General features: G+C 42.0%; 1 protein-coding gene across 1 annotated transcript in view; it reads right to left on the bottom strand.

Annotated features, from left to right (window-relative positions):
• The window catches only part of hydin (HYDIN axonemal central pair apparatus protein), a 95,187-nt gene that overhangs the window by 13,396 nt on the left and 64,652 nt on the right, over positions 1-17,139 (bottom strand). The window contains exons 62-83 of the mRNA XM_075471211.1: positions 14,856-14,938; positions 14,577-14,714; positions 13,729-13,831; positions 13,399-13,612; positions 12,371-12,597; positions 12,136-12,284; positions 11,176-11,371; positions 10,933-11,041; positions 10,228-10,442; positions 9,953-10,114; positions 8,196-8,420; positions 7,947-8,107; positions 6,795-6,886; positions 5,979-6,207; positions 4,517-4,711; positions 4,312-4,438; positions 4,014-4,179; positions 2,202-2,349; positions 1,873-2,080; positions 1,539-1,760; positions 1,124-1,293; positions 769-967 (exon numbers count right to left, since the gene is read on the bottom strand). Coding sequence (XP_075327326.1) covers positions 769-967; positions 1,124-1,293; positions 1,539-1,760; positions 1,873-2,080; positions 2,202-2,349; positions 4,014-4,179; positions 4,312-4,438; positions 4,517-4,711; positions 5,979-6,207; positions 6,795-6,886; positions 7,947-8,107; positions 8,196-8,420; positions 9,953-10,114; positions 10,228-10,442; positions 10,933-11,041; positions 11,176-11,371; positions 12,136-12,284; positions 12,371-12,597; positions 13,399-13,612; positions 13,729-13,831; positions 14,577-14,714; positions 14,856-14,938 — 3,738 coding nt within the window. The remainder of the gene's footprint in view (positions 1-768; positions 968-1,123; positions 1,294-1,538; positions 1,761-1,872; positions 2,081-2,201; positions 2,350-4,013; positions 4,180-4,311; positions 4,439-4,516; positions 4,712-5,978; positions 6,208-6,794; positions 6,887-7,946; positions 8,108-8,195; positions 8,421-9,952; positions 10,115-10,227; positions 10,443-10,932; positions 11,042-11,175; positions 11,372-12,135; positions 12,285-12,370; positions 12,598-13,398; positions 13,613-13,728; positions 13,832-14,576; positions 14,715-14,855; positions 14,939-17,139) is intronic.

Here is a 17,139-nt window from a genome sequence, read left to right as displayed (position 1 = left end):
AGGTTGTCCAATTACACTGAAACTAATTTAATACATGTTCTGGTGATAGATATATTAATATTACTTAATATCACAATTACCACTTTGTATAATTTTACAAAGGAATCAAATAATCATAACTTTAAACTTTTATCATTTTAATTTTAGGGCAGATATCGGACGGTAGAGTTTCAGATCTCCAGATAATGGAGCTGTAACAAGAGGAAGAGATGCTGCGTGGTCCATCTTTATGCTGTCTGTGCCATGATCTTTGTGTTTCACTTTCTCACTTCCTGTGATGTCATGTTATGTTTAGTATTTAGTATAACTTCGTTAGTTCTTGATCTTCGGTTTCTTCACTCCCTGTCTTATTTTGTAGAGCCCCCCAGTTCCAGTACTTTCCAGCTGTCTAAATCTGTGACTAGTTTGTCAGCAGTTAGCGAGCCAAGATGGTTCAGTAAATATATGCAGTCTTATTTTTTCCTGTGTTTGTCTTTCAGTCAGTGATCACATTTACGCTAAATAGCATTTTTTACCTTAGTAAACATTCACGCTCTGCACGCTCTGCACGCTCTGCACACTCTGCACACTAACAGACTTGACACCTATGAAGAGCTACATTAGAATTATAATGATGTAGGCTTCTCAAATATAACCACTGCACCTGTTTAGGTTTTGCTGCAAATACTGGAGAAATAGATATGACATATATGAGCCTAAATGACAAATAATCACCTCCTGTAATATTGTCATTAAGCTTTCACACACACACACTCTCTTCTTGCTCACCTTCATCTCGATGCCTTGCCCCAGTATGTCCACCTGTTTTGTGATGCAGTCGTTCAGGATGAAGGAGAGCTTTGCATGGTACCGACATGCCTCACGAGGATAAAAGGTAAGCGGCACCTCAATCGCAGCACCAGGGGAAACAATGTCCGGTTGGAAGTCCATCTCAAGGAAAATTGTGTTTTTGAACAGGCACTGGACACTGAGGAGAGCAAAGTAAAGAACAGAGAGTTGGTTTTACGAGTTCAAACCCCTTTAATTCTCCATTTCCCAATAAAATTGCTTATTCATTTTTCATTGAAGATTTTCTTCATTTTAATGCCTTATTTCCCACTGACACTAGAAAAAAACAGAATACCTGACGTCTCTGTTGGCTTTGTTGCTGATCACAAGCGTCTGGGTCCGTGGCTCCATGCCAGGACAGTACAGGAAGCACTTGCCAAAGTTAAACTTGGTGAAGGAGAACTCGAGGCTAGGTGCTACAGCCCCACCCTTAATGGCAAAGGTAAAAGTTGGTCCAAGCTTCACCTACAAGAGAAAGGTAAAGAATTTCAGAATGAAATAAGAGTTATATTCATTGACTGACTCAGGCTGCTGTTAACTGTTATCACAGCCCCTTAATTATGTGGAGTAACTTGGAAGTTGCCAAATCCAATTAAAATGTGTACTCAGTTTCTGTCACTATCCAATGACTACCTCCTAATTTGGACCAGAAATCCTGCCGTCTCTTTAAAGCGCTGTGACTTCTCTAAAAACCCTCAATGGCATCATACCTTGACATTCAGGCTGACATCGTGGAGGTTGCAAACGCTCTGAGGACTAAAGAACAGTGACCACTGCAGCTGCTTCCCAACATCAATGGTAGCATTTTGTGGTTTTGCCTCTAAGTGCTGAAGAAGCTCTCTGGGACCCGTTAATTCAAAGTTCACTTCAAGGATGAATCTTGCAACATTGGACACCAACAAATTAAAGGTGGATTTCTCTGAAATCCCCACCTATAAGCAGTGTACATACAGACAAACACAGGAGGGTGGAAGTCAGGTTAAAAGCAAAATATCCACTTTCCCCTTTTGAGTATTTGCGTCTCTGGTGTGAAAGCATGCTAACCTTTCCAAAGTCCAGAGTATCTTGTTGGTTGGGGGCAATATCTCTGAGGCCCCCGTCTGGCTTCTCGACTTGAACTAAAGTGCTCATGGCAAAGCAATCAGCCTTCACGGTCAGTGTGAGTGGCTCCGACTTCCTCTTCACCTTCAGACTGGGTCTGAAACTCACATGTGCCTCCTGGGAAGGTGTGAAGGACACAGACAGCGGCAGCCTGCAACAAAGAGTTCAAGGCAAATGAAAGAAGCTGTTTTCTGTGACTCTCTAGAATATTTCTGAACATTCCTATTACAAGAAGCATTAACATTTAGCTGTGTTTCGTGTGTGTCCTTAACCTGTCTTTGGGTGCCACTGTGCCAGTCATGGGGTGTAAAATGAGGCTTGATTGCTGGTCTTCAGAGAGAAGAGATGCCTCCAGGACAGAGAAGCTGATGGGCTCCACCTCTCCATTCACCACATCAACTGTCTGCTCCCCTTTATGACCTGTGCACATCAGCACACACATGTTTGTACATGTAGTCAGAGTGACATTCTGTTCCTTCATGATCCTAAAATCCAAACCTGACCTTCTCACAAAAAAAACTGAAAGTTGCGGGATGATAACTGAGGGCTGGAACGTTTAGGCTTTCTCTGCTTATCTCTTCCTGAGTGCAGAAGTGTAACATTACAGCTATATATTACATGATTAAAGTAGTGAGGCTGAATACTACATTAAAAATAAAAAAAAAATGAATTAAACTTGAATAAACTGTTTTGGGCATCCATCTTTTTAATGAGTGTAAAGGTAATAAAGAACTACTGGATTATCAGTAGGATGCACCACACAATAAACTGAAAAGCTTATAACAACTTCATAATCCTGAAGTTATGATGAACTACTGAGTAAACTTATGAATGATTCATTTCTCAAAGCGACACTTTAAATGAACAGACTATGAAAAGTCTAATCAATGGACAGGTGATGATAAAACAATGTTGGTAACAAGCACAGACGATGTACAAGTGTACAAACATAGTAACTAATGTTTAACTAATCAGTAAAGAAGGGGCTACTGACGATGTTTTGCTGTTCTCTGGCTGGTTGCTTTCACTGGTTGCTGATTAATCAGTGTAAAGAAGAATTGATTGATTAATGCAAAGGTGAACTGGGTGTGAAATAATCTCCCATTTCCTTCTAAATAGTTGCAATTTGTGTCTTTGTCATAAAGGCAAATAAATACTGTTTTTATGTGTCAGAAGACTTAAAGGGATAGTTCACCTCTTTTGACATGAAGCTGTATGACATCCCATATCAGCAACATCATTTCTGAACATCTTCTTACCCCCTGCTGCGTCCTGTGAGCAGAGTTCCAGCCTCGTTTTGGTGTTGATGAAGGTAGTCCGGCTAGCTGGCTGGGGTTTAAAAAATAAAGCGTTTTGCTTCTCAAAACAATATGCGTTCAACAGAGTAATACATTTGCATCACAAAATCGTTCTCCAGGAAAAAGTCAGACCTCACAATCTCTTGGCCCTATTTTCTCTCCCTTCTTATCACTGCCTGCTGCCGCCTGCCGACAGCCGCGCCTGTTACGGTGTTTGCTGCTCGGTCTGCACTTCGGTCTGCACGGTCTACACAGCAGGCAGTGATACGAAGGGAGAGAAAATAGGGCCAAGCAATTGTGAGGTCTGACTTTTTCCTGGAGAACCATTTTGTGATGCAAATGTATTACTCTTTTGAACGCATATTGTTTTGAGAAGCAAAACGCTTTATTTTTTAAGCCCCAGCCAACTAGCCGGACTAGATATTGCTAGTATGGGATGTTGTACAGCTTCATGTCAAAAGAGGCGAATTATCCCTTTAAATATTCAGTTGAACCACATTTAAACCGATCATTACTTTTCCTTTTTCAGGGCCAAGAGCACACTGTGATAGAGAGTGGGGTGGTGTTTAATTCATTCAACACAGATGGATTTCAATATCAAAACATGTTGAATACATTTGCTTTGCAGCTATAACAATGGATGAATCCATATGCAACAAGGCCATCTGCAAAACTCAGTGTTCCCAGCTGTCAGATGCCCACTTTTTTCTTTTCCAAAACAGGATTTCTACCACGTCCAAGCCGTGAGTGAATCTGGCCCTGTGTATGTGCATCAGTGGAACATACCAACAAGCAGTTCTCCTAAGTCAAGGTGAGGTCTGTCCAGGTAAACTAGTGGTTCTCTGGCAGTGCCCACAAACAGGAAGGGAACAGACAACGATAAAGTCTCAATAACAAAGCTCCAGATTGACTCCACAGCGTCCTGCTGTTCAGCAACATATTCAAAACACATCTGCAGACACAAGCAGAGCAGATAATTACATACAGATAACAACTCAAGAGGAGAACTGAGTGGGAGGGAGAGACAGTGAGACTGACTACTGTGCAGGGGCAGTGGCGCTCTGTGTTTCCTTTCCATTCTTACCTTCACTTTCTTCCCCGGTTGGACTGTACCACATCGGCTGAGGCAGCAGAAAGGACCGGCACTTTCGTCTTCACACCTCCATTTGAAGGAGTAGACCTTACTGGTTGGGTTCAACAGACTGAAACATCTGCGGAATAAACAAACAGCACAAATCATTAAGCCTTAGACCAATCTATAAACAATCTCCTGTCTGTCCCTTCATTACCTCTTTGATGGTGTAGAGAAGCCAATAGCTTCAAACTCCAAGACTCTAGAGTTAGGGTCCACAGCGCCCCTGAACTTGCGCCGATTGCTACTGATGTAATCTGAGTCCTTCAAATCAAAGTGGCAGTAGGGCAGCAGGCTGCGGCCACACACCGGGATACATGGAGCCTGAGCCCCTTCTTGCAAGTTGGGTATGCTGGAAGACATGTGTACACATGAGGAATTAGTATCCACTTTGGTTAATTTCAGGTCTCAGACCTGTTCTGGGACAAATGAGTCATCCATTTTTTTTTTTATTTCTATATCTCGCTTGGAAGCTGGAGCCTATCCCAGCTGCCATTGGGCGAGGGGTGGGGTAAATGTAAATGTACTTTATTTCTACAGCCCTTTACAGACAATCCTTACGGTGTACCAAAGTGCTTTACAGCAGGTAATAAATAAAGAGAAGAATAAGTAAAAACAAATAAAAACAATAAAAGAACAGTGAAACAATAAAATACAACAAAATCTAATAAGATAAAATAAGATAAAAGTGTCATCATACTACTGGGTATTAAAAGCAATCCTAAATAAGTAGGTTTTTAGCCTAGATGTGAAGAGGCCCAGGTCAGAAATAAGACTTAGCTGGACGGGGGGCTTATTCCAGAGCCTGGGGGCAGCTTTGGGAAAAGGCTCGCTCACCCCAGGGTTTGTATTCTGACCTGGGCACTTCCAGCAGAAACTGATCTGTTGACCTCAGAGCTCTACCAGGACTGTTAAAAGCTCAGATAAATACGACGGGGAGAGGCCGTTAAGAGCTTTAAAAACCAACATTAAAAGTTTAAAATCAGTTCTATAAAGGACAGGAAGCCAATGGAGGGAGTTAAGAACAGGAGTGATGTGCACACGTCTGTTGGTGTTGGTTAAAGACGGGCAGCAGCGTTCTGCACCAGCTGAAGGCGGCTGAGAGAAGACTGGGAGACGCCCACATAAAGAGCATTAAAACAGTCTGACCTTGAACTTATTAGGGCATGGATGGCTTTCTCAAGGTCATGAAGACTTAAAAACATTTTAACTTTGGCCAGGAGACGCAGCTGGTAAAAACTAGTCCCGACGACATTGTACATTTGTTTGTCCGACCTCAGATCAAAGGTCAAAGGTCACTCCCAGATTTCTGACGGTTGAACTAAGCTTTGAAGACGAGGTGCCAAAGCCAGCCGTCACAGTGTCCCCAAACACAATGCATTCAGGGTACACCCTGGGCGGGTCGCCAGTCCATCACAGAGCAGATGAGACACACGACTATGCACACAGAGACAGTTTAGAATAATAACCTAACGGGCATGTTATGGGATGGTGGGAGGAAGCTGGAGTACTCACACATGCTAACTTCCCACAGAAGGCCCCCAGCCGGGACTCGAACCGGGTGAAAGTGTTTGATGTAAGAGTGAACAAAAAAAAATGCTGTCCGTTTATACATTTACCTGCAGATCAGCCTGCCCTGAAACTGAGACACTTCCACTGGTGAAAATCGGATGCTGAAGTTCTGCGTGGCACCAGGAGCTATGGCTCCTATGCTGGGTTCCACGGTGAAAGGAGGCAGCTCAGGGTTCCCCATCAGGAGAGACATCACACTGTCCAGAGCGCTGGAAGGACGAGTTCCAGGCAGCGATCCTGCTGCCCGGCTGTCAGATCGAGAGGTGATGGTCCTATCTGCAATCAACGAGACTTTCTCACATTTCACACACTATTAAGGCTATTTTTTAAGCATTAAAATGTCCCAGCAAGGTCAGACCGTGCAATGCTCAGAGAAACTTTGAAAAACCCAAGAGCTACATCTCAGACTCTACGGGCCTCATTTAGCATGTTAAAGGTTAAAGTTCATGACAGCACGATTAGAAACAGACTGAACAAGTATGGCTTGTTTGGAAGGAGAAAACCTCTGAGGCAACGCTGTAAAGAAGAGTGGGCAAAAATGCCTCCACAACCACGTGTGAGAGACTGATAACGTCACACAGAAAACCATTACTTCAAGTTACTGCTGCTGAAGCTGCTGGATCAGGGGGGAAGTGTTAAATAAATTATGCCCCCATTAAATATGTCAGTTTTTTATTGCTCATCATAGGTTGTATTTACCAAACTTTATTACCTTGTAAGGACTAGATATTTTTTTCTATGCTGTCCTTCGTATAACCTTACCGTTGTACTTTCTGCAGCAAGCAAGACTTAAAAACTTAAAGGTGCGACTTAAGATTTAATCTACCAGTGACGAGTTGAGCACACTCGTTTCTCTGTCGTACCTCCATCACGGCTCACAGTGTTGCTGTGTGAATCCATGAAGACTTGCCAGGAGTATTCCACTTTTACACTGCCCACGTTCACGATCTCCAGCCTTTATGTGCAAACACACACACACACAATGAATAGATACACAAACATTTCTTTAAATGTATGTGTCATCTACAGCAGGATACTATTGTGGAGTACATAAAGGTATTGTATAGGGCTGGGGGAGTTAACTCGTTATCATTTAACGCTGATAAATATTTTATCGCGTATTAACGCAGGTTTTTTTTTTAAAAAAAAGAAAAGTTTTTATCTTTTGTGCCTTTAATGGATAGGTAAGTTCAGAGAGACAGGAAGTCGGGGGTAGAGAGAGGGGGAACGACACGCAGCACAGGGCCGTCTGATGCAGGACTCGAACCGGGGCCAGCTGCAGCGAGGACTATATCCTCTGTACATGGGGCGCCTGCTCAACCCACTACGCCACGGACCACCCCTGTTTCATTATTTATTTTATTATTGTAAAAGTCTGTTGCTCACAGGCTTTTATTTTGTAAAAGTCTGTTGCTGTCTGCTGCGGAACCGGAAAAGAAAGTAATCGGCGGATCCACCAAACATGGAGAAGGGTTTTAAAGTTCTTCCAGACGGCGGAGTCGACAGAACCAAAGTCATCTGTAAACACTGCCAAGTTGAATTGTCTTCTCAGCGTAGTAGTTCCAGTCTAAAATATCACTTAAAGGCAAAACACACAACTGATAGCAGCAAGTCATTCAAGGAAACAGACAGTGGAGCGAGGCTTCTACATAAAAACTACAGAAAGATGCTGATGTTAAAAGTGTGTTTGCACAACAAATGTTATGGCACTTTCATTCATATGGCGGCACATTTAAAATAAAACTAAATGCTAAAAGCTATACGCTACTTTTTAATTAATTTTTGGATTTTGCGTACAGATGGGATTAATCGTGATTAATCAGGGAAATCATGCGATTAATTAGATTAAAGGTTTTAATCGTTGCCCAGCCCTAGTATTGTATGGTATATAAGACCCATGTGATCATCTTTTTATTGAATAATAAGTTTTTTATCCATAAGCTTTGAATCAATGCAATAAATTCTCAAATGTGATGGAATGGCTCACAGAATATTGAACCCAGAGTCTGACTTACTTGTGGAGCCTGGGTTGGAAAAGCATCGTATCTTTGAAGTGGATGGTGTCGGTGGAGCAGCTGAACTTTGCATGATCACAAACTGCACTGATGCACAAATCCAACTCCCACTGAGAGCCATCAACTACCGAGCAGTTGGGTTCAGGATCTGTCTTTATCACCTGTATGCAAGCACACACATCAAGGAACAAATGTGAAAATGCGTATCATCCACACGTCGCTGAGGCAACACACAGAGACCACGTGTACCTTCTTGGCCACCGGCTGCTGGGGTGCTTCAGAAGCCTGCTCTGAAGCCCTCTGCCACTGCACCGTCCTCTGTCGGTCGTCCCACTCAGCCACCTGCTCCAGTGGCTCCTGGAACTCCACCTGACAAAACTTACACTTCATTGGCTGGCCTGTCAGAGTCACTGGCTGACTGGACTGAAAGGTGACGGTCACTTCTTTAGAGCATCCAGCATGAAGGTGCCCCACCTGTAAATAGGGGGGATGTTTTATTACCATATACAGCAAAGGTTATCCTAACAGATAACTTAAATTAAAAGGCTGTTAATCGAAATCAAATCAAATTTATTTGTAGCACATTTCATGTAGAGAACAATTCAAAGTGCTTTACATAAAATAAAAGCATTGCAGCAGGGAGTGGAAGAAGCATTAAAAATACATAAAAGAATATAAAGAGAAACAAATAAAATCATTTAAAGGAATTTAAAAACAAGCAACAGTCCAGATAAGTTCAAAGATAGCGTGCAGATTTCATGCATAGACACATGAGATGTCTCCATTTGGTGAAAGTTTAATCTCGACTGGCAGTTTGTTCCACTTGTTTGCAGCATAACAGCTAAATGCTGCTTCTCCATGTTTAGTCTGGACTCTGGACTGGACCAGCTGACCTGACTCCTTGGATCTGAGAGCTCTGCTAGGTTTATATTCTCTGAACAGATCACAGATGCATTTTGGGCCTAAACTGTTCTGGGATTTTTAAACCATCAGCAGGCTTTTAAAATCTATTCTGTGACTGACTGGAAGCCAGAGTAAAGACTTTAAAGCTGCTGTGATGTGTTCAGATCTCTTAGTCCGGGTTAAAACTCCAGCAGCAGCGTTCTGGATGAGCTGCAGATGTTTAATGCTCTTTATGGGAAGTCCAGTTCAAAGAGCATTACAGTTTTGATATATAAATAACTTTTTGTTTTATGTATAAGCTCTGAGGTTTTAACAGCAGTTAGTTGATGCAAGGGAGAGATTTTATAAGAGCCTCTGAGAGAAGGTACTGATATTCCAATAAAAACATCTCAAGAAGCAACAATAAAGGGATGGAAACGAACAAAAGATTAAATTAAAGATTGGGACAGCAAAATTAAAGCAATTAGTATTCCGAGCTGTTCAGATATGGAGGGGAAACGTGCTACCTGCCCCAGTTTATGGACGCGTATGTGACAAAGGAATTAGGACGGTGTTATTAACCAGTTGGCAGCCCTTACGTTCTGCAGTGTTTTAACTACTTGGGCTGCTCAGCACACGACTTGCAGATCAGTAGCCTGCTAGCTGTTCATGGTCCAACTGCAGACGAAGGAAATGTAAGTATCTGAGAATACAAATCTACAAACCATTACCAGTGTGGTGTGTGGTCTAAACTCTAAAGCTTTTTACTGTATGTTCCCTGATAATGTAATAACATGATCCAACCTCACTCACTCCAGCTTTGTGTTGCTTAGTGTTGTTAAGCTCCTGGACGCCAACATGTTTTATAATCCCAATCCCAAATCTGATACTGTGATAGTTTGCTGTCTGATAAATATAGATTACACCAAATGTACTACACATGTACTATACTAAGGGTTGTGTTAGTTTTTTAACTTGTGAAAAACAGTACATCCTCCCCAGAACTGCTGTTTGCTGACCTCTGTTCACTGAGCCACCCTTTAAACTGCTGGGAGCCCCCCTGAGGAGGTCCAGCCCACACTTGAAATTTACTGCAACATCTGTTTCATCCTTCAGTGTTTTACCTGTGGTGAAAAGAAGACATGAGATCCAGTGGGAAGCCACTCAAATCTCACCACCTGGTGGCTGCTGTGGTTGATCATGGTGAAACTCTCGCGGTATGGACGGTCAACATGGCAGTCGCCAAAGTGCAGCACCTCATAATTACCTTTCACAGAGAAATAGGCCTTTTAGGTATATCCCTTGTTTACAATTGACTTTACTTCCTCTCTGTTTCCCCTGCTTCTTCCGTTCTTTACTCCCTTCATCACATACCTTCCCCTTCATCTTCCTCATCCACGTCCTGCATCGACCTGTTGATGTTATCAAGAGAGACCATTTCCTGGTAAGCCTCCCCCGTCACTCGTATGGTGGTGTTGCTGTACTGGTTGTCCTTCACTTGCACTGTAATCTTTGCCTTGACACTCAGAGGTCTTTCAGAGCAGAAGCTGACCTCAAAACCCTCTGGTTCATTCACGTTGAGCCACAGGGTGGCTCTGTGCACCCACTGACGCTCTGTGAAAGACAAGGCTGCAAGCTTCACAACCTTACAAATCATCTGTGTAAAGAGTTAAATTTAGACCCATTTAGTTTAATCTCTCCCATCTCTGCTAGAGGCTTGTGGCAACATTAGCTGCTGCCGATGAAGCTTTTGTTGAAGTTAAATGAGGAAGATCTGTTTTCTCACATGTCCTAATTCAGGAGAGAACGGGCTTTTATACTACACACTGCCATATTATTTTACCCATTCTCATGTTTTTCTCATCAGTCCACTGATGCTTCACCCCTTCACCACCACTATCCACACTCTCAGGGTCCACAGCAAAAATGATTTACCTTCAACAATCTATTTTAAGTGGTTAAGCTGCTTTGTGGCAAAGGTCAAGAAAGAAAAATGTGTAAAATGTATTTAAAAAAATCTTTGTTTTGTCCGTTATGGAAACAAAAAACTATACAGATAAGTGATAAATAATCAAGTGATGGATTTTATAGATTAAAGTGTTACCTGAGCCGGTGGGACACTGAAGCTGCGTGGAGTAGATGGAGCTGTGGGTGTTTCCAGGAGCAGCTTTAAGGGTGAACACTCCGTGTTTATCCAACATGTCAATCTGGACCTACACAGCAATTCCAGACAGCTTTTTAAAATTGCCATTGACTTTGTCCACGCTTGATCTTTATAAGGACATTACAAACGTTTTTATAGTGCATGTGTTGTATTTAAAGGGCACAGTAATGTGCCTTCGCACACCTGAGCTGGAACAATCCCATCATTTAGCAGCACCAGTGGCAGGGTATGTCTTCGCCCTATCAAAACCCGCCTGAATGTTAGCATCGGGCTTCCTCCACTGCTTCGCAGAGATGGACGCACCACACACACGCTGGGCAGAGTGCCCTCTCCTATCAGGTCGAACTCCAGCACCTTGCGCTTGGATGTAGGTGTTGTTCTGGAAAAAGCAGAAGAGAGAAAGATGGGTGGGGTGCCGACTTCCTCGGTTCACCTGCTGAAGTGTCTTAGGGCAAGATACTGAACCCCCAAATTCAACATATGATCCTCATTTGTAAGTTGCTTCGGACAAAAGCATCTGCTAAGTTAATGTAATGTGATTAGGGCTGGGCAAAATGAATTCATGAAGCATTTAGTTTTATTTTAAATGTGCTGCCATATGAATGAAAGTGCCATAACATTTGTTGTGCAAACACACTTTTAACATCAGTATCTTTCTGTAGTTTTTATGTAGAAGCCTCGCTCCACTGTCTGTTTCCTTGAATGACTTGCTGCTATCAGTTGTGTGTTTTGCCTTTAAGTGATATTTTAGACTGGAATTACTACGCTGAGAAGACAATTCAACTTGGCAGAGTTTACAGATGACTTTGGTTCTGTCGACTCCGCCGTCTGGAAGAACTTTAAAATGAAAATGGCCGATTAAAAGTTCCGTACCCTTCTCCATGTTTGGTGGATCCGCCGATTACTTTCTTTTCCTGTTCCACAGCAGACAGCAACAGACTTTTAACAAATAAAAGCCTGTGAGTAACAGACTTTTACAATAATAAGATAAATAATAAAACCTGCGTTATTGCACGATAAAATATTTATCGGCGTTAAATAATTAACGAGTTAGCGCGATAATAACGAGTTAACTGGCCCAGCCCTAAATGTGATATATAACTATATTCACAACAATAATACGCACAGATATAAACTCTTTACCTGCCCATTCCTTCCATTGTGAGCTCAAACACTGCACAGTATTGCTGCATCGTCTGAGGTGTGAAGGTAACGACGGCAAAGGCATGGGACTGGTTGGGTATGTTCAGTGTTGTCGCACACAAATCAAACACCTCCACATTTCGAGATGTCTGTAAGAAGACACATCCCATATTTTTTCATTCTAACTAACTTAATTTATCCACGTAACCATCACACTCAGCTTTAAAATTCTTACTTTTGGCCCGACACATCTGATGGCCATATTGAGCCCGCAGTGGACCTTGCTTTTGTTGGTGATTCTGAAGCGGGCCTTCGCGGTTCGCCCAACCAGGACTTTGTTGAAGATAAATTTGTTCTCGTCCAGGACATAAATGCCTTCAGCATTGCAGAACTGTTCAGAGCTGAGCTGGCTACTGTTGTGGCACAGGTGGTGTTCCTCAAAGATGGAGGCCATGTCTAACGCTATGACTGGGAAACAGAGAAAGAAAACAAGGGTTGGTTTTTAAAGAGAATAGTGCTTTCAAAACAAGGAAAATTCCAATTTGACCTTAGCTTTTCATGCTTGATGTAAAAAAGCCAGATCCGGACTACAACACTGGACCCCTCCTACAAAGCCATGCTGTCGTAAGATGCTCAGCATGTCATCTGAGATTTTCTGGCTGAAACAAAGACCTCCCTCCCTGAAACAGATCATCTGAATGCCAGGTTTACAGTCATGAAAGAGAAAGTACACCCTCCTCCATGTTTACTCTTTTATTTGTAGAAAGACATGATAAGAAAATCATCTGGTCTATTATAAAGTCAAAAAATTAGGTAAATACATCCTTAGATGAATGACAAATGACACGTTTTCTCAATAAAAACAAAGCCAAAATGACTCTAAGCTGCTCTAAAACCTGAATATAAATGCTTGTTTGTAGCTAAAAGCCTTTTGTACAGAGATTCCTCTGATTCGCTGAATATTTCAATCATATTATGAATGTTAGATGAAGAAATCCCCAAGTTATTTGTAATAATATACAACAGATAGGACTAAATTGTTGATCTTTTTGCCCACCAGCACATAAAGATGCTCCTTTTACATCCAATCATGATACGAACCTGCTGCCAATAAACTAAAAAAGCTAGAAGAGGGGATTTGTTTTGGGCATCCAATCTTTTTTTTAGCGCTGCAAGTGAAATGAGAAGGAATCCTGCAAATCTGTGAAACCGGCCAATTGAATCACAACTTGGTCAGGTTTACCGATCAGTTGTGGGTCACACAGCTCTCACCTGGCTTGCAGACTTCAGCTAGGAGTCTGTACGGTATGCCGGCAGGCTGGTGTGAGGGGTTGCGTCCACTGATGTCAATGAGCAAAGCCTGGTTCCACGCGCCCACCTGCTCAGCGACACAGTCCACACTCACCAGCTGCTGACACCCTGGCAGGAGACTTCCAGCGCAGGGAAACACTGAGAACAGCCCGATAGTGAGGCGATTCTTGTGAATGAGAAGAAAGAAGCAGAGGTGGTGAGAGTACTGGGGGAAAAAAAGTGAACATTTAAACCCAAAGATTAAGCTTAAAACACACACGTGGTCCTCCTGCAGTCTCTCACCTGGTGAATAATCGGCTTTCTTTGGATAGACTCGCGTTTCACTTTGAGACTGGAAGTGGGCTTTGGTGAAAGGCTCTCTTCGGGTATCACCTTACCTGGACTCCTGGGAACAGTATACAAGAACAAAAACCCCAGTATAATCAAAACACTTTTTTATATATATGGATATCACACCAATAAGATTTAACTCTCCAAACATCTCCAACATGTGCAGCTATATCAAAGGTTTGACTAAATGTTAGAGGCCACTAAACTAAAGGTGAAACTAAAGGTGATGGAGGTGAACATCTCTCAGAGCTCGAATCCCTGTGTCACCCTTTGTGAGTCACTGCCACAGTTTAAACAACTTTCTGACTGTTTCACATTGCTGATTGCAGTAATTAGCTTTATTATTTTTGGACATTTTGAAGCAATTCAGTTGTTTTATTTGGTTTTATTGTTGCTTTATTGTTGCTGTTTTCTCGCATTGTGGTCAGATTTTTGTTCATTTCCTGTTTTCCTGTAAAATAAACATAATTAATTTTGCTTCTGCTCCTCACTTATTTTGGACCTGCCTCCCTCAGCTGGTTGCATCAGTCATTACTCACCCTTTGTGACCAGCTCTCACACCAGTTTGACCCCAGCTTGTTCTCGGCTTATCAACCTTTCCTTAACCCTGGCCTCTTTAGTCAACTCCTGAATTTTTTTATTTGACACTTCCTCTGTTTTTGGATATTTGTGGACTAATGACCCGTGCTTGACAATTAGTATCTAGACTTCCTCATCTTGGATTTTTCTTGACCACATCCTGTATTTGGGCCTCTATTACAAGCAACCATCAGATTTATAAGTGTGCCCTGCTCTCCTACCCAGGTTCTGTGGTCATGTGACAGATGCTGAAATGCATCTCAAAGACTCCGTTGTTTTCGATGGTGAAGTTCAGGCTTTTCTTGCAACCGTAGACAATTGGACCAAAGTTGATGTCACATGCAGGCGTGATCTTGTATCTAAAAAGCAGCCACAAGTTTGTTTATTACAATTTGTGCATAAAACACAATCAAAGAACTAATATAGTAGCGTGCACTGACTTTAATAATGTAATCGTGTTTGTGTAAAACAAATAAATACACGTTAAAGCTAACAGTGACCTGGAGAAAACAGCCTGCACTGAAACTTTGATGTTTATGGTGGCGATGGTTTCTCCTTCTTTCCCGATGTTGGGTTCGATCATCTGCAAAAGATTCCTTCAGTTAGCCTCGACTTCAAACCGACTTCATTTAAACCAGTTGTTACTTTAGAGTAAACAAGCTATCTAATCCCTCTACTTCTTCTTCTTGAGTAAATGTGACTTCTGCTGTCGTGACTGCTTCTATGGTTTACAACAGGAATAAATACAGTACCTGTCCAGTGATACTTATACCAGAATCTAAGCTTGTTAAAGCCGTGTCACGCCTCGATGTCTTCAACACCTCTGAGTGGAACAGCAGGGTTTAAAACACAGACGGCACATCTGGAACTCAGTTCAACAGACGGTAGATGTACAACTAAGATTGAAAGCTTTGAAATCCATCACTTTTTTCTTTATCACCTTTCTATTGAAAACAATCTAAAAACTGTTGGATGACTTTTTCAGTGTGTTTAGGATGTTTATCCTGCAGTCCTTCTCTGCCCAGCTCAAAAAAACTGTCATTCACTTTGAATTCAAACAAATTCATTCTGAATTCAAACAAATTCATTCTGTTTGCCAGTGTATGTCATGGTCATAGACGTCGGAATGAGGGATGGGGGGGTACGGCCCCCCCATCAGCCTCCCTACACACTGCATTACGCTTTAAAGAAATATTAAACTAAATCGGTCTGACTTACATTTATCTCTTTCATATAAACAATGCATAGATCTATGCTTTTGATGTGATATGCAGCCTGCCTAACGAGGCTAATGTGGAGTCAGGCTGCATCTGACAGCCCAGTGTGACGTAGGCTAAACAAATAAAAAAAACACAACTTTATTTTTGCGCGCATTGTTGTTTTGATCTGTTGGTGTTAGCTTAATGTCACAAGTTCAATAAAGCCAGCTGATGCTGTCAGAGATGGAGAAGCTCATTAAGCTCCGTCTGCCCATATCTGTCGCAGGATCTGAGCGCTCTTTCTCAGCTTTGCGCAGGCTGAAAACCTGGCTGTGCAACACCATGACGCAGCAGAGACCAACACATTTGGCCACTGAACGCTCACAGTGACCTTATGGATGAAAGCCGTGCCTCGACCCTGCTTAAACTTTTTAGCAGTAGGTCTTTTGGAAATGCATGAAAGTGCTGAGTCATGACCGCATACTTTTCTTTTTCTCATTTGTGGTGTATTTTATCTGCGATGCCTGGGTATGTTAAGAATCGCTACTGAATAAACGACACGTTCAAGGTTAGAAATAATGCTGTTATCTTCCTTAAATGGCTTGATTCAGTTATCAAAGTTTAATTTTCTTAACGACAAAGATGCCCTGTTCGTCCATTCTAGTTCTCTTATAACTGCTTGCTTTTATAGAATAACTTCAAATCAAATCCTTAATCACTGATAAGTGTGCGTGCTTTCCCCGCCCATCCCAACAAAAACCGACTCTCAGAAAATAGTTCCGACGTCCATGATTCATGGTCATCAGCTGCACTCTCAGGTAACCATGACTGCCACCAACTACTCTCCTAAGAACCTTCAGTCAGGTTGCTTTTAGACTTTGAACTGCCTGGTCGGCTGTATTTTTGGATCCTGAACAGTCCCAATCCATCTCATCAGACTCCCCCTGCTGTGCAGAATGATGTACACGTTGATGTAGACTCGACCAGGTTCATCCAAAACATTTCTGGACCTCATTTTAACATTTTAACTGTCGCCATTTAGCTTTTTGCAGATATCAAAGCTGACATTGTGCAGTGTCATTCACAACATCTCAGCAGCCACATCAACTCGAATGTTTCTTTTAGAGCTAATTTGCGTAAATAGCGCACTGTTCAGGTCATCAGTTTAGGACGGCCACTTTGGCTCTGATCATTGGTTTTATGGCTCGTTCTACACATGAAGCTGATTTTTTTGTTGGTCACTACTCTTCTTGTATTATTTAGGAATTATTTCCCATGTGGAGCCAGGATGTAGAGACCAAATCTGGGACAATTCTGGTGTTCACAGGTCTTCTGATTACAGACTTGGACTAGTTGGAAAACAAATCTTGTCAATTTTGCTTCAGCGATCGCAGATTTTCCAACTAACTGCAGGAATATTCACTTCTATAAGAGTGAGCTTCTATTTCAAGTCAACTTTTCTCACAATGATACTCATATAAACCTCACAAATGAATATTTAACAGTTCTGTATGGTGTCATACAAATAAATTATATAACAAAACAAAGTCCAGTGAGTTCAATTACGACTACATTTGGGCATATA

The sequence above is a fragment of the Odontesthes bonariensis genome, chromosome 7 (assembly GCF_027942865.1).
Source record: "Odontesthes bonariensis isolate fOdoBon6 chromosome 7, fOdoBon6.hap1, whole genome shotgun sequence".
Classification (NCBI taxonomy): domain Eukaryota; kingdom Metazoa; phylum Chordata; class Actinopteri; order Atheriniformes; family Atherinopsidae; genus Odontesthes; species Odontesthes bonariensis.
This window is presented reverse-complemented; position numbering and strand designations above follow the sequence as displayed.